Below are 21,414 nucleotides of genomic sequence, written 5' to 3'. Positions count from 1 at the left end.
CGGAAGTCGAGATCTGCAGGGCTTTCGACGGACGACTCGAGGGGTGACTCTCCGTGTCGTCGTCAGAAGTCCAGTGGGTCTCGGTCCCGGAGTCGTTCTCGCCACTCCTCTGCCTCTTCGAGGCACTCCCGGAAGCGCTGTCATTGATCGCCTTCCCCGTCCTCATGCGAGGACTCCGCCCGCCGGAGGGTCGCTTACCTCACCAAGCATGCGACACCGGAGGAATGGGCTTCCTTCGGGAAGAAAATGTTGGCGATTCTCGAATCGCAGGGCACTGGTATGTCCACGCCTCCGAGTGGGGTCGGTCGTGATCAGCCGAGAGATGCTGCTCGCACGCCTTCGGGCTCGGGTGGTTGTTGCGATTCGCGGGAAAGGTCCCGCTTGGACAAGGGGAATCGTTCTCGGCATTCCAGGTCCCGGTCCTCGACGCGCTCGAGATCGCGTGAACCTATGACGTCTTCGAGGAAGACGTCGACGCCTGTGGCGCCGATGTCTTCGACGGACTCTCTCGAGGCTCCACCTCCGAGGAGGTCGTCGATGCTGTCGGCGCCCAGGATGTCAAGGGACACGCTCGGGGCTCCGACTTCAAGGCCTGTGTTGACGCCGTCGATGCTGTCGGCGCCGCGTCTGGGTGAGGGCTCTGATGATGGCATGGTGCCTGTCACGGTGCCTGACGAGATTCTCTCGGGGCATAGCCAGTTTGAGGACCTGAGGCAGTCCCTGCATGATGCTAGTGGGCTGAACACCACTCCGGAGGTGGAGTTTTGTAGGCCTGAGCCTGGCACTCATGCTGATTTTTCGTACCGGTGACTTATGTCACGGGTTTCTGAGTACTTAGGATGGTCTGCTCCCCCAGGGGAGTTTGTTCAGGATGACCTTACAGATATCCTCGACATTGGTCCACCAATTGACCCGGTGCTGCCATTCCATATGGCTCTGCAAAGAAGGGTTGCAGCGGCTTGGACTGCTCCGGAGAGTCTCCCGGCAGTAAGCAAGTCTTTGCCGCGAAAATAACGCCCAGCCAGTAGTGATCCCTGCTACTTGTCCAAGCACCCTACTCCGGAGAGTTTGCTGGTGCAGGCGGCTACGGCCCCGGCAAAGCAGGCGTTGTACCCTACCATCCCTCCTGATAGGGATGACAAGTGTTTTCTTCTGGTGGTATGGCGCTTCAGGCGGCCAACTCCATTTGTGCCTTGTCTCATTTCACGCACACTCTGTGGAACTATGTTTCCTTGGCGGCTGAACATATTCCCGAAGGGGATGAACTGGATGGTTTCCTTGCCCTGGTTCAGGATGGCAAGGATGCTATGTGTGAGTTCGTTCAGTCGGGTTTGGACATGGCAGATTGCGTCAGCTGGTCCATGGCAGCGAGCACCGTGATACGCAGGTTTGCGTGGTTGAGGAAGTCGGGGTTTGCTCCTGATGTGCAGGCCCGGCTCCTCAACATGCCCTTTGATGGAGAAGATAATTTTTGGCAGCAAGGCTGACGAGAGCCTTGAGAGGTTGCAGACCTCTAAAGCTGCAGCAAAGTCGTTGGGTGCTGCAGTTCGACAACCTCCGCCTTTTCGTCCTAGGGGACAGCAATGGAGGGGAGGTTCCTTTCGTTATTACTCATCCTTTGGTAAAGCAAGAGGAGCTGCCAGTCAAAGGGGCCACCATAGGAGTGCCAGAGGTGGAAAACAAGGTACTCGAGGTGCCAAGGCCGCTCGGGCTGTTGCCTCTTTGCCCTCAGGCAACGCCGCAGCCGCTTCAGCTCAGTCATGAGGCCATGTCCCATGGTTTGCCGGTTGGGGGAAGGCTGGCGCAGCATCTTGCAGAGTGTGCGCGCCATTACTTCAGATGTGTGGGTTCTGGAGATCATAACCCACGGCTACTGTCTTCCTTTCCGGCAGAGGTCTCAAGACAATCCACCGGGGAATCTCTCTTTGAAGAGTCCGGATCCGTTCCTTGCGCAGGAAATTCAATCCCTGCTGGAGAAAGGCGCCATAGAACTGGTGCCTGTAGCGGAGAGGAACAAGGGATGGTATTCCCCTTATTTTTTGATTTCCAAGAAAGACGGGGGATTAAAACCCATCATGGACTTGCGCGGTTTGAACAAACTCCTCAGGAAGGACAAGTTCAAGATGGTTACTCTCAAGTCCTCCAGGCCCTTCAACTGCAGGACTGGTTGGTTTCTCTCGACCTCAAGGACGCTTATTTTCATGTGCTGATCCATCCAAAGCACAAGAAGTACCTGAGGTTTGCGGTTGGCGACTCGCACTTTCAGTTTCGGGTCCTGCCGTTCGGATTGACCTCTGCCCAGAGGGTCTTCACCAAGCTCATGGTAGTGGTGCCAGCGCACCTCAGGAAAGGGGGGATTCACATCTACCCCTACCTGGACGATTGGTTGATCAGGGCGCGCTCTCCCGAGCAAATCCTGGATCATCTGTCAGTCACCTGCCACTCCCTCCACAAGCTGGGCTTCTCCCTCAACTTAAAGAAGTCCCATTTGACACCAACTCAGAGGCTCCAGTACATCGGAGCAGTGCTCGACACGTCCCTGGGGCAGTGTTTTCCTCCCCAGGGGAGGGCTCATCACATTCCGCAGATGGTGCACACGTTTCAACTTGCCCAGCGTTCGAGTTCTTGAGACTGCTCGGCCTCATGGCATCTTGCATTCTTCTGGTGCCAGAGGCCAGGTTGTGGATGAGATCTTTGCAATGGGCACTCAAGCTACAGTGTTCTCAGTCCTCCGGCAGGATGTCGGACCCGGTTCAGGTGCCGTCTTCGGTCGCCCCGGATCTTATGTGGTGGGCCGACGAAGGCAATCTAATGAGGGGGGCTCCATTTTAGCTGTCCTGGCCGGAGGTGTCGATCGTGACACATCCCTTACGGGATGGGGAGCTCATGCCAACGACGTGACAGTCAGCGGTCGTTGGTCTCCGTCGGAGTCCAGACTCCATCAATCTGTTGGAGCTGAGGGCCGTCAGGCTAGCCCTGAAGGCTTTTCTGCCGACTGCGAGGAAAGAATGTCCTGATCCTGACGGACAACACTGTGGCCATGCACTACTTCAACAAAAAGGGGGGGGCAGGGTCACTTCCTCTGTGCAGGGAGGCGATGCAGCTCTGGTTCTGGGCAATCCAGCAGGAAGTTTCGATCTCGGCAGTTCATCTGACAGGAGATGAAAACGAGACGGCGGACGCTCTGAGCAGGCAGAGCGCGATCTCTCACGAGATTCTCCTGGAGATCTTCGCCCTTTGGGGGACCCCTCAAGTGGATCTCTTCACCTCCAGTGTCAACCGGAAGTGCGAGAGGTTCTGCTCGCGGGAATTTCCTCCAAACGGAGCCTTAGGAGACGCGTTCGTGGTGGAGTGGTCATTCCCACTGTTGTACGTGTTTCCTCCAGTCTGCGTCATCCCGCAAGTACTGCGGCGGTTACGGAGGTTCGGTTCCCGGATGATCCTCATTGCTCTGGCGTGGGCCCGGAGGACATGGTACCCGGACCTTATCGACTTGTCCATCTGTCCTCCACGCCGTCTTCCCTACCGAGACGATCCGCTCTCATGGGAGGGGGGGTCAGGTTCTCCATCCAGAGGCCAGGTCCCTCAACCTTCACGCTTGGTTTCTGAAAGGTTGAGGTATAAGGATTGGGACCTCCCCGAAGACGTGATGGAGGTGTTGCTTTCGGCCAGAAGGCCCGCAATAAAGTCACTGTACAGTTGCTGTTGGAGTAAGTTCTGGGACTGGTCCAGGGTTAAGAATTTGGATCCTTTTGCATGTGAAATTCCCATGGTTCTGTCTTTTTTGCTTTCTTTGGCCCACAGGGGCCTTCAAGTGGGTACCATTAAAGGTTACCTGGCGGCGCTCTCCATATTTAAGCGCTCGTCTGAAGAGTGTTCCTATTTTAAAATTCCTTTAATTTCTCAGTTTCTGAAAGGGCTCACTAATGTGTTCCCTCCATCGCCTTTCCAGTTGCCCGGTTGGGATTTGAACCTTGTTCTCAAGTTTCTGATGGGTGCTCCGTTTGAGCCTTTGCATTCATGCCCTTTGAGACTGTTAACTCTGAAAACTGTATTTTTAGTTGGGGTCACTTCCGCCCGCAGAGTGAGTGAGTTACAGGCTCTTTCAGTGAAACCACCCTTCACTTTGTTTTATGAGATCAGGGGTGTCCTTCGAGTTTGTCCTTCTTTTCTTCCAAAGGTGGTGTTGGAATTTCATTTAGGCCAGAAGGTTGTTCTTCCGGCATTTTATCCTCCTCCACATCCTGGTAAGGAAGAGGATAGGCTCCATAGGCTTGATCCTAGGAGAGCGTTAAGCTTTTATATTTCAGGCAGTCCCGGGTCAGAGTGGACGATCAGCTCTTTATTGGTTACGCTGGAAAGCGTTTGGGACAGGCTGTGATGAAACAGACTTTGTCTCGCTGGATTATTTTGGCTATCTGAGTGTTACCGCTTGGCGGGTAAGGACCCCCCGGTCGGCTTGTGGGCCCATTCTACCAGGGGTATGGCTGCCTCTACTGCCCTGCAGAGGGGTGTTCCTATTCGCAACATCTGTGATACAGCCACCTGGGCTTCGGTACATACTTTTGTATGTCACTATTCCATCGATTCCATCCGGGGGCAGTATCTGGCCTTTGGCAAGGCGGTCCTTTACTCTGCAATTTGATTGGGCATGCTAAATTTCTGGTTTTTAAATTCTTTTCCCACCTCCTTGCATTGGTACTGCTCTGGGAGTCTGTCATAGATATGGAATACGTCGGAGGACCCAATCCCCTCGAAGAACAAGTTACTCTCTTACCTGGTAACGTTCTTTCGATGGGATGGTCCGACGACGTATTCCATAACGCTCCCTCCCTATCTTCCCCGCTACAGAATTTCTTAATGCAATTGCAGCTTACGTTTCCGCAAGGCTTTGTGTGTCAGACTGGCAGTAGACTGGTGGCACACGTTCTGGGGAAAAAACTGCAACTGAGGCTACGGGCCTCGTGCGTCCTACTTATCACATCGGGTGACGTCTGCCGTCGGAGGAGGTCCTCCAGGACGGTGCATCGACTTCATCGACGCAGGTCACAGACGCCGAAAATGTTCTGTAGCAGCACAGCTGTGATGATTACTGTCATAGATATGGAATATGTCGTCGGACCATCCCATCGAAAGAACGTTACCATGTAAGAGAGTAACTTCTTCTTCTCTAGGCTGGGCATGCCTGACTCACCCAGGGGCTTTTATGATGGACAACTATAGTGATGTTGCTGATATCCTGGGAGCTGGGGAAGTTATACTTAACCAAAGCCTAGATCTTTAGGAGCTAGGCTGCAAATCCCACCATCTGACCCCTTCAGGTAGCTCATGACTCTGCCAACAAGACCATGGTAGGTCACTTTTCCGGAGTAGCAGAGTCCCCTCCATAACTTGGAACTAGTTGGCATCTTTGTCCAACTACTGTGTTGAGAGTGGTAAGGCACAAGTGAAGTCATCTTGTAATGACTTTGATACGACTTGAAATGCAGTGCTACTGATAAAAAAAACCAGGGGTGAAAGATTCCACGGCCCCTGTAAATGGAATGCAAACTTATTTTAAAATGGGACATGAATATGCTTTACCTTCCCAATTACATATAATAAAAGTTGAAGGCACCAATGAAAAGACCCTTACGATGTTCTTAAAGCCCATATTCTTTAGCTATGATGTTCTGACTACTTGTGGAGCTCTGACATGTTATATAAAGCTCTGGATGGTTGTAATATCTCTAAACTGCAGGTGTTTTTTTTTTTAATCAAATTTTATAACTTCATGAAATCTTCATAAAAAATGTATCGCTGCTAAGATTATGATTCCAGCGCCCACCTCTGAAGCAGGGTAATCTTCTTGAAAAATTGTTTGACTCCAAAAAGCCTGCAAAACCTTTATTTCATGTAAGATTTCCTATTAGAAATGGGGAGTAGTGTTGTTGGTGTCAAGTTAATTTCCTTTGTTACTCTGCCATTGCTTATCCTTATTTGGTTTGAGTTACTACTCAGTTATTTATTTATAATTAATAATGAATATCCAATGATGAAAGGAACAGTTGCTTACTTGTAATCCTAATTCCCCACTATATGCATCTTCCTCTAATATAAACCACCCACCCGGCTCCTCTTTGTTTTGGATCATGGTGGGGTAATGCCTAGGAAATATATTCTCATTATTGCTGCAAAAGTATATGGAAGACCCACTTAGACTGCAGTGCATCATGGGGGCTAATTTGATACTCTGTTCTTCAGTATACAATGGTTTTTGAAACCCGGAGGTTCACACCATGGATACCGTTAAGTGAGGGATGTAAAACCATCTAACCTAAAGATAAGACCGGGTTTCCAACCAAAAGAAACACCAGTCACTCTACGGTAGTCCCTATGGCAGAGCAGTCGCGATTAACTCAAGGAAGGAGGTGGGCTGGTAGTGAAGTACTGTTATTCCAATAGCTACCCATAGAGAATACACCACACTGGTATACTGAAAAATGATACGATAAACATAGAATATCTAGAAGTTCAAATAAGTACTTTGGGTTACACATAGCACATTGTAAGATACAATGTATGTATAAAATCAGAAAAGGGCCATAGACAGACCCTGCCCAATATTAAGCAAAATGTATGCTCACTACCGGGTTGTAAGCACAATACATAAAAGGTTAAGGTGGGGAGAAGAAGGGAATCATGTACTGCAGTTAAACACATGACCAAAGACCCAGGGGACCTCAGAGGATAAATCTGATGTATAACCCACAGTCCAAGAGTCCAATCCCAGGGTTGAGTATCAGCCCATACGATTTAGAGAACATGGCTGAGGAATGGTGAAACAGACCAGTAAGTATAAATCTTCTTTTGAAGGGCAAGTTATAGGATCTGGTCCCCAACGGACTTAAGTCTGGATCTGATGCAAAAGAGGAATAAACAACCTCATCAGGATGGTAACCGACCAGCCAGTAGTGAAAGCATTGACTGAGATGGCAAAAGAAAGACATGGGAACCAGACCAAGTGAATTAAGATGGCTTGTTGGGCAAAATGGAGCAACCAGCTAGCAGAAAAGTTCATGTTCCCACAAAGGGGGCAACAGTGGAGGAGGCCCGGACCAAGAGCAGAGGGTGTGTGGTGGTGCCATACGACCCTTTTTTTTATTGTAAGAAAACTACAGTTCAATAAATCAATATCAAACTTTTGTTACAATTATGCATCATCCACATCACATCACAGCACCTAAGTCCATATTCACAGTAATTGTTTATAGAATGTTAGTGGTTCTTATGGGTCCTTATTAATTAAAATGTTTGATTTTATGCAGGTGACGTTCATCAGGCACAAGCTTTATCACAAATAATCTGCATTTGTTGTCTGTGATGTCTTTGTTTCATCTTATCCAGAGCATTTCCCGATTGCTTAGGGCATTTAGCCTGAATTTTAGGAACCTTTTCCTGTGGTAACGTGAAGGGCAGTCTAATAGGTATTTTGGTGGCTTATGCAGTTTGATTTCTCCTGGGCCTAGTAGGAGAGCAGTTTTGAGTTCCATGCGTTTTTCAATGTTTTGAATCCAATCCCATTTTTCTAGTTTTTTTTTTTTAGCATGTTGGGGACGATTGATTAGCTCGGGTCGGCTTATGTTGGCTGCTTCCATAATGGCATCTAGTTTTTGTTTCCAGATTCGGATTAATTTGCATTGCATGTAGTCATTTCCAATCTTGAATATTTTATATGCTGGTAACTTTTGGCTACAGTACATTTTCCTCAAGGTGGAGAGAGATTTCCAAATGACTGTCATGTGGAGTGAATTGAGTGCCAATTCGTATCTCAACGCTGAAATGGGAATATAGTGGGGAAGCCTCAGTGCACGTTTCCAAAAGATACCTTCGAATCTTTGCCATAGACAGTGTTCTAGATTCCAACCCGTTTCAGCACCAAACACAATGGTCGGAATGACCTTCTGGAGATAGAATGTCATTATTGGCGCAATAGTACATTTCCCATAGACGTGATTGATCTTTGCTCCTTGTAGACCGAGTTTGATTGTTCTACTGGTCAACTCGTTAGTCCATGCCATTTCGCAGACAGAGTTGTTAAACATCACGCCCAAGTATCTTATAGATGTTACAATACTGAGTTTGTCATTTGCAATTTGCCATTTGAATTTTGTATCTGCTCTGTTGCGCATGTGGCTGATATTCATAATTTTTGTTTTTTCGGTGTTTATCAGCAGCTCATTTGTTTCCATATACTCATTCAATCGTGTCAAAAGGCGCTGTAAGCCGATCTGTGTGTAGTCAGTTAGTACTACATCATCTGCGTAGACAATACATTTGACTGGGGTATCATTGATCTTGGGTGAGAAGCATGGTACCGAGTTTAACCATGCCGGCAGGACAGCTATGAACATTTTGAATAATTCTGCTGCCAACGGGCATCCTTGCTTGACACCTTTATGGGTTGTTAACGGTAGGCTCAAATCGCCTTGTTGATTTAGCCTGATCTGTATCGTGGTGTTAGAATGAAGTGCTTTTAGTGGTTCCAAGATTGTTGAAGTACATCCCCACTTTCTTAGCTTTAACCACAGTTTCTCACGGTTTATCGTGTCAAAGGCTTGCCTCAAATCTATAAATGCAAAGAAGATTTTCCTCTTTGCTCGAAGAGCCCCCAGTTTTAAGATGTTCAATAGTAGTAGGTTTACATCAACTCCAACACTCTCGGTAAAGCCTGTTTGTCGAATGTCGTGTATCCCTGACTTGGAGGCCCATGAGGCAAGTCTCTTTCGGAGAAAGGAGCCGAAGATTTTCTCGATTGTATCGAGAAGGGCGATGGGACGATAATTCGCCGGATCGTTTCTATCGCCCTTCTTATAAATTGGTACCACAATAGCTTTTAACCATGACTCAGGAATTCTCTTGCTTTCCGACACTCTTCTGAACAGAGATTCCATGAACTTGGCCTAATGTTCTTTATTTCCCTTCAGCATAATGTTTGAAATTTGGTCAGGACCTGCTGCTCTTGATTTTTTTAGATTCTGTATTACTATTTCTATATCACTTTGTGGTGTTATATCCCACACTGGTGCTGTGACTCTTTCTTGAGCTTTAATGTCTTCTGTAGGTTGTTTATAAACTTTCTCGAAGTACTCTACCCATTTCGTACCATCAATTGGATTGAAGATAGTCAGCGCAACTTTTGTGTTTCCTTTATTTAGGATTGCCCAAATCTCACGTATGTTTTTTGTAATCAACAATTGAAGCATCGGCTCAGCGCGATTTTGTTCTATCATTACTGAGTGCACCTTTAGCCAGTGTCGATATACTTGACGTCTTGCTTTTACTTTGATAGCCATATTTCCTGTTGGTGTCTTCATTTTCTTGATCGATCTGACGCAAATCTTTCCTTAGTTTCCTTTTTGCTTGTGTGATGACATTGCTGAACAGATGTTTATTTGAGTGGCCAATTACACTAGAATTAACAGTTTCCAGCTTGGGGTCCAACAACAGGGGGACGTAGTCCACATTGTTCTCTCTGGTTAGGTCAATTCTAAGTTTCACAATTTGCAACCGATTGATCCTCAGACGATTTCCTGCCGTATTTGATGTGACTTGTAAGTCATGTTTGTCGGGAGGTTCCCCCCAGTCAGTCTCCCAAACTAGGCGGAGTAGATCGTGATCGCTGTTGGACATTGGGATTACATTTAGGGAAGCCATTTGGTCAAAAAGCTGTCAGGAAACCCAGATGTAATCCAGTGTATTTCGACTATATGGGCCTTGCCATGTTGGATTACAAGGCTGATCACCTTTAGTTTCCCCATTGACCATGATGCAGTTTCTTATTGCTAATGCATCAAACCAAAGCTGTCCTCTATGCTCTACCTCGTCAGCCGACTTCAGCGTGTTCATCTTTGTTGTATTATCATAGTTATACCAACTACAATTTGTCACCACACACCATTATGGATAGATTGTTATATTTCAGTGATGTCATCAATTAGAGTTGTCACAGTACTGATGAAAATATTTGTGGAAATCTTGGCAGGATTCCAATATCCATTTATTAGGAGTAGATGTTGTTTCACAAACATTATTGTAGATGTTATTTGGACCAAAGTACCCAGGACAAAAGGATTCGGATTTAGCGATTCCAACGGCGTCAGCCAATTGTAGATATTCAATAAGGTGACCAGACCAGAGAATGGACGACCAGTAGAATTTTTCCCAGCAGGATTTAGGAATGTAGTAAAGCCGTCTCGGGTCAGTGACTCGCGTAGCCATGTTTCCTGTAGGCATACGGCGAAGATATTGTCCATTGGCACCTCAAAGTTGTTGAATAGGTGAATGAATCCTCGGGTATTCCAGAATAGCACGATTTGGGCAGAGTTGCTCTTCTTCAATCATTGTTATTGATGTTTATCATTTGAAAGCCGGGTTCCTGGTCGTGTTCGGGTGGGTGGGTAATCCATGAGTCCGGCTCTTTGTATTTTACAGGAGAGTGAGCTAATGATTTCCACAGAGTAGCTCGTTGAGTGTCCATTCCTTCCGCCTTTGCGCGGACGTCACGTTCCAAGGTTTCTTGTTGAGACTCATACTCCGGTTCCAGAGTTAAATCGAAACCAAATACGAGTAGTTCTTCTGTTGCTTTCAATAGCATGTTTTTCACCGCTGAAGAGCCAATGTGTAGTAATACTTGAAAAGAAGTTAACTCAGTTGGATATTCTACGATCTTTGTTGTCTGAAGATATTGTCCGTAGAACTGGAATACATGCGAATAATTTCATGACATTTGCTCTGTTTAAGTTGACGTTATCTCCAGTTTGGATGTTTTGAAGTCGTAGTTTCCAGAGCCGAATATTGGATGTTCGGTTTTTGGCTGAATGTACCCTAGATGAATATTTGGTTTTGGTGTACCTCTGATTATACGTCAATTTTGGATTTAGCTTAGATGCTAATAATGATGATGCTCTTGAGGTTGATTTTGCCATCTCTTTTTGTGGGCAAGTCCCGGTTGATTTTTTGCCGGGAAATATATTTTGTTGTTTTCAGCAGATAATGTTGTTTGGGCGCCCAAACTCTCAATCGGACGGCCAATATTTATTAGCTCATCTTGGTCGTCAACTTCTGCTGAATATGTTGAAAGGTCACATAAATCTATTGCTGTGGCATCAGCAGGACTGCCATTGCTCGATTCGTCTGATTCAAGACGGCGACGTTTTGCTGACTGTTTGTTGGTTTGATGATTGTTTCCTTTGTCTGGATCTCGGTCAAGCACATCGTTTGTCATCCGCTTGCTTGTTCCCGTGTTCCGGTCAAACAAGCCTGGTTTTGTTGGCGTACTAAGATTCCTTATACATTTTTTCACATTTGGCTGTTTGAACTTTAATTGCTTTTTTTTGTTTTCTTGAAATGGGGCATTGTTTTCTTTCCTTGCCGTTCTAAAGGTCTTTTCGGTCATCAAAATGGTTTTAGCAGAACCATTGAATATGTCAAATGAGCTCTTTGTGTTAAAAGGCACTGTTGATGTCGAGTTTTCCAAATTATTCGTCAAGGCTGGGGGCATATGTGCCTGGGGTGGGGGCAGTAACTTTCCAGCATCACTTTGCAAGATGGTATTTGCATTTGTAGTGTCCTCAATAGATTGTTGGCTGTTTATTTCGATACTCCTGACGTCGATTTTATCTGTGTCAAGAGGATGAGATCTTGCCTGAGACTCAGAGTTATCCACAGTCGTTGTCGGGGTTGGATGTAGTAAGTTGGCATCACCGGAGGCCTTATGCTTTGAACTGTTAGTGGCATGGTTGCCGGACAATGCCCCTGATCCTTTGAGGTCTTGTTTCCAATTTGTAGAGGTGTCAGTTTTGGCAAATTATTTCACATCAGAGAGGAATCACACATCTGGGTTTTCTTTTCCGCCTCTCCGGACTGGTGGCGCATCCATTTCACTGCTAGCAAACTTTCGATTAGATTATCATTTTGACAGTGATGTCGTGCAGCTAAGTCACTTAAACGTTCCTGCCATCGGACAGACAAATCTGCCTGTAGTTCTATATGTTTCTGTAAAAAACATGTAAAGAGTTTGAGTTTTTCCATTTTGTTTGTTAGATTTGAGAGCATTGCCCCTTGATCACAAATTGCCCCATTCAAGGATTCATATAATTTAGTAAAGGGTAATGCGACAATTGAAGAGGCAGCTACAAAATGTATTATGAAGTTGAGTTAGTGTCAACAGATAAGTTCACTTGTGCGGCTTGCACAGATGAGTTGTTTCCATTTGATGATACCTGCAAGTGTTCTATATCAAACTGTTCATCTGGAAGTGAAGAATGTTGTACTTTTTTTGCATACTCCTGGCTGGAGCTATTGTAATTTTTGGTACATGGAGTACTCACATTTGTTGGTAAGGGTGCAGGCTCATCGAATGCCGACTGATTTAATTTCAATTCAATAATTTGCTGGAGGCGTCGAGCTCTTGCCATCGAGCTTGAGTCCATGCTAGCCATCCTGGGTGTTAGGCAAGGTGATCCGTGGTCTGATGCCAAGGCATCTGCTTTTGCCGAATCCATGCCTAATATAGGCAATGTGTTTCTCCCTAAATCATCTGGGGCTTGGCATGCATAAGCACTATGGTTTGCGTTTTCCTTTGCCTGGTTGATTTTTTGTTTCTCCATATTGTCGTAAGTTGAGCTTACAGCGAAATTGATTATTGCTGCAGGTGAGTTGTTCCTATTACTTGATGATTGGGCATCTTTGTAGGTTTTGTCGACTCGTTCATTGTGCACAGCCAGCACTTTGTTAATTTTATTGTTAATGGTACAGTTTTTTCCTGTCGTAACTTGTAACTTTGAGTTTAATGATGGAGTCTCTATTGTCTCTGTAGTGACTCCTTGACAAGCAGGCAGACACGGTTGTATTGTGTTGGGGGGAATTCTCTGTTTAGGCTGAATTTCCTAACCCAGTGAGTCCCCCAGAAGCTTTGATGGATTTTTGGGGTTTATTTTTTTCTCCTGCCAAGAGTGAGACTCTTTTACCCTCACTCTTGGACATGATTTGAGTGTGTTTCTTTGACTCTAGATGTGTTTAATGGGCTATGGGGTCTTTTACTCTATAGGGCTTCATGTGTTTTTTTGATGTGTTACACAGCACCCTCAGTGCAGTAACACAGGGGTGTCATAGTGACTCCCCAGTATAGACTCCATACCCTGGGACTGACTACTGTCTCCCAGGGTCTGTAAAGTCACCATTGACTTTATTAGTCTTAAATTCTGAACAGAACCAGTACAAACCATCATATTGTGGACGTACTGGCTGGGGCAATTCGATTGCCCCGGGGTCTGTTGAGGGGGCACGTCTCCGTCCCCCCTGATCGAGTTTTGGCTGGTGGCAGTGGATACTACTTTTTATATTCAACCGCGAATATTTCTCTATGGGTTTTTCCCATTGTTCGAGGCTACTATCTTTATTTATTTAATTATGATAGCCTCGAACATACCGCCGGTTTATTTAATTAATATTAATTCTCCGGTTGGTATTTTTTTCCAAAATGGCGTTTGTGTTCTCTTCTGTGACTCCAACCCAAGTCGAGCCCTTTGTTCCACATTTTGGCAGGCTTCTCCACAAAAGCCCTCCAAAGTGGTGCCACTCTGTCTGGGGTACTTAGGAGGGGTGGAGGGGGATTTAGGCACCCTGGACTGAGTTGCCTAGGCAACTCAAGTCGCACTCTTGTGTGACTGGCCCAAGTGGTGAGCCGGCCGGCTCACCACTTAGCATGTTTGAGTGACAGCTAGGCTGAGTGAATGGGGGTTTTCTGCATAAAAGCAGGGCTTTGGGGACTGGAACTTCAGAAGTCGCCACAGGACCTATGAATCCGACGAGGGAGAAGCTGAGCCGACCTGCCACGACGACACCACTGGTGGAGCCCTGCTGGACCGTCTCACCACTTTTCCCAACGACAGAGGAGATCTCCCGCCGGAGAGTCTTCTTCCTTTGACTGGTGGGGATAACCAGTTTCACCGTCTTTTCGCCTTCCCGACGTATCTCGTGGCCGCCTTGCCTGTGCCAAGCACCCCAGCAACCGGGATACCACGTTTTACCACGACCGCGAATTAAAGGGTAATACCTTTAACCGGAAAACTCTGCGGCTGGTTTCTTCCCTGGCAGTGCCAACGACCTTCATCTTTCCTCCAAGTCGAGATCTTCTCTTTCCCTGGACGACGACGAGACTTGCACCCGCTGCCAGGAACAACTGCCACCGCTGGAGGATCCGTCCTACTTAAGGTACCGTGTCCCGCCCGGCTTCCCTTGCCACCGACTGTACGGGGTAGATTCAGCCCCCAGCTTTCGAACCTGGGTTAGCCTGGGACACCCTGGCTAAACTTTTCTGAGCCTATCTAAACTCTTTTCGAACTCTCTGCAAGACTTTCACAGCCTAGTGTAACTGTGTGATCTTGGACGTATTTGTGCTCTGCTCTCTCCGAGAGGTGGGGGAGGGGGGGAGTCTGACTGCTCAGCCACAGCTACCAGGTAAATCTGGGTGGTACAGACTGCTACCAAGTGGGTTTATTGCTAACACCTGTAGTCCTAAATCTTTTGCAGTGTTCCCAAAGGGAACTGCACAGGTTTCTGCCTAACATATTGGTAAGACAGCAACATCCTTGGTTAATATTCGTGCTGTTTCCCATTTTCTTTAAGTGTGCTTTTTGGAAGGGCACCTTCCGCCAGTTCTTGAGTGTCGTTGATAGCTGATTGCCGGTCGACATTCGGAACGTTTGCAACACTAATTAGCTCAGCGTCGGTAACCTCGATGGCAGAAAATGGCGAATTAAAATTGTCTGACAAATCGCCAAGGTCGCTATTCATGGCTGCAGTCTGTATAGTGGGTGTCAAGTGACGTCGCCTGCGTATTCGCAGTTCCAGTTATATTTACTGTGACTTCCTTCTGTGTTGCACTGGCTTCGCCAGACAATTGTTGTCGAGCATGAAAGGCATGGATGCCGGTGTTGTGGGACTGATCGGTAGTATAAGTAGATTGGTCGTGGGTCTGAACGTCCATGAATTTGTTTGTATCAGAATTCGCAAAGTGAGGCAACAAGTTTTGCGTGTTAGTAGTAATATTTATGCAATCACAATCCTCACAGGCAATGGACAGGTCCTTTAGCAAGTGTGTATTTGTCATTGCTGTGACAGGCGATACCGAAAAGGGTGGGGCAGAGGGTAAATATGCGGACCAAGGAGCACCCTTGCTTACCTTGCCGCCCCCGTCCGAGGTGGATTTCAATGCGCTCCACGGATTTGCCATTCTTCGATTGTGAAGCGTCTTCCTCCGGGTCTGAGGATCTTCAGCAGACCGCGTCATGAAACCTGCTTTGCAGTTTTTTGGACTCAAGTAACTGCAAAACTGCACTGAGGAGCCCTCCAGTCGAGCAGCAAAGCAGCAAGCAGCAAACGGCCAAACAGTCGCTGTAGAACGATGCTCGCCCTTCTCAGGCTTTACGCCGCAAGGGCTCCTGGGGGCAGCTTTTAACAGCACTCTTCCTGGAGTGGGCGTGGCTTAACGGCGCTTCAGTGATGGATGCAAATAGCTGCAGCAAACGCCAAACAGTCGCTGTAGAACGACACTCGCCCTTCTCACGCTCGGGCTTTACCACCCTTTTGGATGAAGTAGGATTCTTACTTCAATGCTCTATGACCAGAGGGATAAAACAGCCCAAAAACATTCCCAGCGCGGATCATCCAGTTTGTCCAGTGGAGGATGAAAGGCAGCCCAGGAAGGATGTCCAACAGCCAAAAGTAGAATCCTGAGCAGAGGTTGAGGACACCAGGTCCAGCCAGTAAGGCCAATCATTGTATTAAAAATAAAAATATAGCAGCATTCAGCTTCGTTCACTTCCCTTTTTGCTAATTTGTTAAGGGAAAACGGATCAGTCCTTCAGACTATCAGTACTTGGAGACTTTGTTTCCCTCTGAAATTCTTGTTTTTTTATATTGCACACAGCTTCTTACTATGCAGTGCAATAGGGATACTTTTGTATTACCCTATCTTTAGAAGCATGGGATTTTTGGTTCCTTTTATATGTGCCTAAACACAAGCTAGTGGCAGAAGTTACATTTTTACAATAACTGCTGTGCAGATTTGCGTTGACTAAATGTGGTTAGTGCCCTAAAATGGCTGCGCCACAAGATTTTTGCTTGTTCTTTGGCCATATTGTATTTTGCCCTTCTTCCTGCCTTCTCAGGTCAGGGAAGTCCTTATAAGGTCAGGCACTTTTCCAGGAAAGCTGCTGCTTTTGCGGGCTAGTGATCCTTTGCATGTGTGTGGCTCAGGAAGGGAGCTGGTACTGTCTAGTCCCAGTCCACTTCACTGGTTCCAGAAAGTCTGCTACTGGGGTGGATATGAATCCAGTGGTTGTCCCTGTTTGAACAACTATTGGCTGTTTGAATGGTGCAGAACCTTACCTTTGGTGGGCTTCGACTTGCTTCAATCTCAGATTTTTGATAAAAGGATGACTCCTGCTGCTAGTCTAGCAATCTATGTTTGAGGCAAGAATTGCTCAAAGAAGAGCAGACCGTTGATGACCCAAAAAAAAGGAGTGAACCAGCATCCCATTTAGTGTCCAGCCTGGCGAAACCCTGCTCCTCGATGGGATCTCTGAAGACCCTCTGTGGTGCTTCAGCCCTTGGACTAGGGGGACCAACAAGTCTCAATGACATTTAGAGGATCCAGCCCTTCAGAGCCTTTGGAAGTGTCCCTGGGCTGCCTGGTGGACTGCCCCCCTCTCTGGTGGGTTACCTCACCATAACCATTGCAATTGCCTTTTCAAGCCTAGAACGTTTCTGGTTGCCAGCCTGTGCCACAAGTCACCTTCTTTCTGAATTCCAGCTTCCTATCTTCAAGGGAACCTGTCCGAGAGCAGCATCTGCAACCGTGACGAAGTATGCTGGTCGTCGCCTGCAAATGGTGATTGTTTCTGGAACTCTCCTTCCTCTTTCCTGCGATGTGTCCTGAAGAGGTCTTCAACGTTGGATTCTTCAACTCTTAAGTGTCCTTAAGAGTTACAGGTCCCAATACATGTCTTTTCAGGAGGGTAGGAGACGCTCTTATGAAGATTGAACAAACGTTAGCCTGAGTCAACAAGTAGCTGCAAGTGTTTCAAAGTTCAGTATAAACAAGAGGAAAGTCTTGAACAGACCCTCTCGCAATTCAACCGCCATAGGGGATACCCAGGGGAGGATACCAGGCTAGAACACCACTGTTGAAGTCTAGGCAAAGGAGAGAGATTGCTAGGGGGTTACTCCCATACAACCCTGTGGAGATGGGAGGGGGAGGTGCAAAACAGTCATGTTTCACCCCTTGTAGTCCTATACACTCGGGACCATTTTAGGAGTTCCTGAAATGGCTGGGCCTTCTGGATGCGTGCTTAGCATCCATTGGAGAAAGCCCACGGTTCCCGTGTGCAGAGGTCACTTCAGGCATCGGGTTCTTGGGCCTGGCTAGTTTGCGGTTCTGTGTTCTGTTGGACTGGATTTGGGATTCTAGACAGGTGGACACCCAGGGTGTACGGACCTCGGGACCACCACTCTGATGATGACCTCAGAGGATTCCAAGGATGTGATGCAGGTGGCAAGAAGTGATGGGCACTTATAGAAAACACAAATCCGACCATTGTGGTGGAAACAAAGCAACTGGTCCTGCAATGCCCCTCTTCCTGATGGAGAGCTGCAGCTTGAGGGAAAGGCTTCTTGTGCCATGAGCTCAGGATCTGACGAGTCCCAATGCTCAACTCGATATGGCAACAATTGCAGTGAAGTAGTCCAGGATGACATCTTCTAGCCCAGAGGAGGGTTTCCCGAGGCTGTTCTGAGTGCTTTCAGCAGCTGGATCATTGAGTAGAGGTTGGGGCTAGTTGTTGCCATCGGTCCAGTGGTTAAAGCACTGATGAAGGTCCTCTGGAGATCTTCAGAAACACAAGGCTTTGCCAGTCAAGTGAAGAAAGGGCTGCTGGCGATCTTCACGTTTTGAGTCTTCAGCGGGCTGCTCTCCTTCATAAGGGTTTTGGTTCTGATCATGGTGTGAAGAACAGCTGCAGGAGTCCCCCATTTATCCATGAATCGTGCGGGAGTTTCCCACAGTCCATCAAAGGTAAGGATCTGCACCAGTCAAACTGGCAGGGCCTTTGCAATACTGGACAGCCTCTGGCCACTGCATCTGCCCAGCAACAGACACCTGCCTTACATGTGTACTGGGTCCAGACAGACCTGGCCGGCCACACACACACAGACTGCTTCTTTGCGCATGAAAGTTGGAGTTTTCCCTGGGAAAGGGCTTGCTATAGATGTAAAATCGGGCCACTCCAGGGAAGGAAGGTGAAAATGCAAGATGGCCAGAGGACATGTAGAAATCTCGTGGCACTGCAATCTTAGAGTATATGGTACTTGTATTGGCATTAAGTGGTAAAATGGAAAAGCCCACAGAACTATACAAAAGAAAGCACTCCAAGAGTATCCGCTGCCACTAGCCCAACCTGGACACATCATGCAAGTAACCATAAAGTTACCAAAAACAAGTTTGCAGGGAAACCATGTCCCTATGGGACTACACAAGGTGATGTGTGTGCCATAGGGACTGATCAGTGCCCACTAAATCGATGAGCTTAGCAATGTAATTGGAGCAGAAATATTTCACTTTCCTCCAAATGTCAGGAACATTTCAACAGGACTGCAAAAAGTAGGGTATCCCATTGATGTCTATGGAGAGAAAGCAGCAAAATGAAAAGCAAAATGCATTTATACAGCTTCCTTTTTTTCTAACCGTGGCAAATATTTTCCAGGAAGCAGGCAAATGCATATAGAAAATCCAATCAGACTTGAGGAAGCTACTGGCTCTCCCCTAGATATACCCATTCACTCATTGGCTGGCCTAGACAAGCCCTCCAAAGGTCACACAAAGGGTTTAGCGACTTGCTAATCAGGATGGCCCTACAAACATCCAGTCAGGGCCACCCACAAAGTTTGTGTTTTGGCCTGCCTATGGCAAGGGTCCCATTTCAACCATCCAAAACAATCCAGTGTGTGCAGGACTGGGCTCAGATTGAACCCTTGTTTGCTCCGCAGCCATTTTAGGCCTACCTCGTGGTTTCACCAAAGGGACGGCACAAGACAAAATGGTAGAGAAGAACAAACAAATAGTACTGCAATGTCCACGGTAAAGGTACATTTGACTATTAATGTGGCAAATTTGACGGCAAATTACAAATAGCACCATCCTACTCCACAAAATATTGTAGGATGATATAATCACTCTAGGGCAAAAGAGGGTGCTTAAACATCACCCTTATTATAGGAGCCCTATGGGCTACCATCGGACAATGTCAATATGGTTAAAGGGGTAGTAGTGGCAGGGGGACATCAGTAGAGGTCCGACGGACAATACAAATAAATCTGAGATCCTAGAAAACGAAAGGGGGGAAAATAAAGTGTAGGATCACAAAGTAAGGCCTCCAAAATGGAATACTGCCCTAATATATTCTATTTCACATTTTCTCTTTGTTATGCACAGACAATAAAAGCAGAAACATTCTAATAAAGACACTTTTATAGAGATGAAAGACATTTCTCTTGTGAAAAAAATGTGCATTCCGTTCATTTGTTTAGATATTCCCTTTAGTGGCTATAAAGAATATACCCTGTGATGGATGACTTAGATTACCTTTATATGTACTTTTTAATGGTATGCATTCCCTATTTAACAATGTTTCCATAGCTACCTGGTGATTATACCTTTTGATTATGAATAACCACATTCCCGTTTTTGGTCTTACCATTTTCAGTGTGGGAATCTGCCGTTTAGAAGAATATGCAAACGTTTTGGAGCTGATATTACCTGTGGTGAAATGGCTATGTGTTCAAAACTGCTTCAGGGCCAGACATCGGAATGGGCCCTTATGAAACGACATCATACTGAAGACATCTTTGGTGTTCAGGTTAGTCATTATTTTATTTGCATCAGATCATTTTTAGGAGGGGCTTTATTTCAAAGTGTATCGAAGTTTTGGGTAAAAATCACTGTTATTTCAACTAAGCCGATTGGATAATTAGATTGATATATGATATGATAGTTTATATAGCGCCTATACAAAATGTTTCATAGCGCTTCAAGACAAGGGAGGGAACAAGGAAAAATACAATGACATTCTTACAGGCCATGAGCAGTAAGGATGTGAAATTAACTATCATACTCGGCCTGACGACATTTCAGATAGTTTAAGAGCTAAGACATAGATAAGTGAGGGAGGGGGAGAGTGGGAAGGAAATAGAAACAGACAGGTGACTACCGTATTAGGCCTGTTGACATTTCTGGTAGAGCCAGAGAAAAACAAAAGGTGAGGGAGAGCGGTGCAGAAAGGGAGGGGAGGAACAAAACAAGCCACTATCATACTAGATTAAAGGAATAAGTCATTTGTGGACAAAAGGCTTTTGTTTGCAAGCAATGTCTTTTATTCCTCGTAACAATAATTGAAACTTGAATACATGTGTAAAATAATGTGTTGAATGTTGCAATAAAATACTGTTCTTCTTTGTGAACAAATAATTTTTTTCTTACTTTTGATGTCCAAAAAACCGCCAACTGAGTTTTAACTTTGTTAGCCCAATGCGACTTCCTTCTCTTCTGGTAAAACAGAGATTGATGTACACAGGATTACTCTTATAGTTGACGTGTACCTACAATATGTACAACATTCTTGAATTTTCTTAATCATATAATGAAAATAAGAATGAGATATAGTACTAGCATTTATACAGCTTCCTTTTTGATAAATTGATTTTAGTTGCAATGAGAACACACAATGTAGACCAGCATATTGTCGTTAGGGATACACATTCCTGCACCTTCTATAACCGTGTGGTGTGACTATTAATAACAATTATTTATGAATTTTTTTTTTCAGTACAGATATATAGTCAGAGATGCCCTAAAAGCATACACAACTTTGCTGTGCACGTTGCATTGGTAATGTAATGGTAGTGTTGATTTGTATAGCGCCTATACACAAGACAATTGTTTCAAAGCGCTCAAGGGGGGGGCAAGGGGAGAAAGTCATTCAGAGCCCTTGAATTTCTGAACGATACAAGTCTGCCAAGGCAGAGTAAGTGCATAAATACATTTAATAGGATAGATGGAAGCAAATAGGTCTGACAACTATTCTGCAGCTTTTCCAAGAGCATAGGGCGCAACCATGCAGGAGGGGATACAGGGAAGAAATGGTAGACTATCTTCAGGCATGGTACATTCAGATTGTTTAAGTGCAAGCTGGTACAGGAGAGGAGAGGGGGCGGTAAGTGCAGGGGGGGTAAGGGGGAGAACCAGTCCGGCCGGTTAATCCGAAAACTGGTAAGTGCTGAGAGAAGTCATTCTCATGGGTCATTGACCAAGTGCAG

The 21,414-nt window shown here is 46.2% G+C and overlaps 1 protein-coding gene across 1 annotated transcript in view; it reads left to right on the top strand.

Moving 5' to 3' along the window:
* Positions 1–21,414, top strand: part of DUS3L (dihydrouridine synthase 3 like) — a 947,437-nt gene that overhangs the window by 433,279 nt on the left and 492,744 nt on the right. Inside the window, exon 6 of the mRNA XM_069648414.1 lies at positions 19,806–19,958. Coding sequence (XP_069504515.1) covers positions 19,806–19,958 — 153 coding nt within the window. The remainder of the gene's footprint in view (positions 1–19,805; positions 19,959–21,414) is intronic.

Source organism: Ambystoma mexicanum, chromosome 2q (assembly GCF_040938575.1).
Source record: "Ambystoma mexicanum isolate Mex_15411 chromosome 2q, UKY_AmexF1_1, whole genome shotgun sequence".
NCBI classification, from domain to species: Eukaryota; Metazoa; Chordata; class Amphibia; order Caudata; family Ambystomatidae; genus Ambystoma; species Ambystoma mexicanum.
This window is presented reverse-complemented; position numbering and strand designations above follow the sequence as displayed.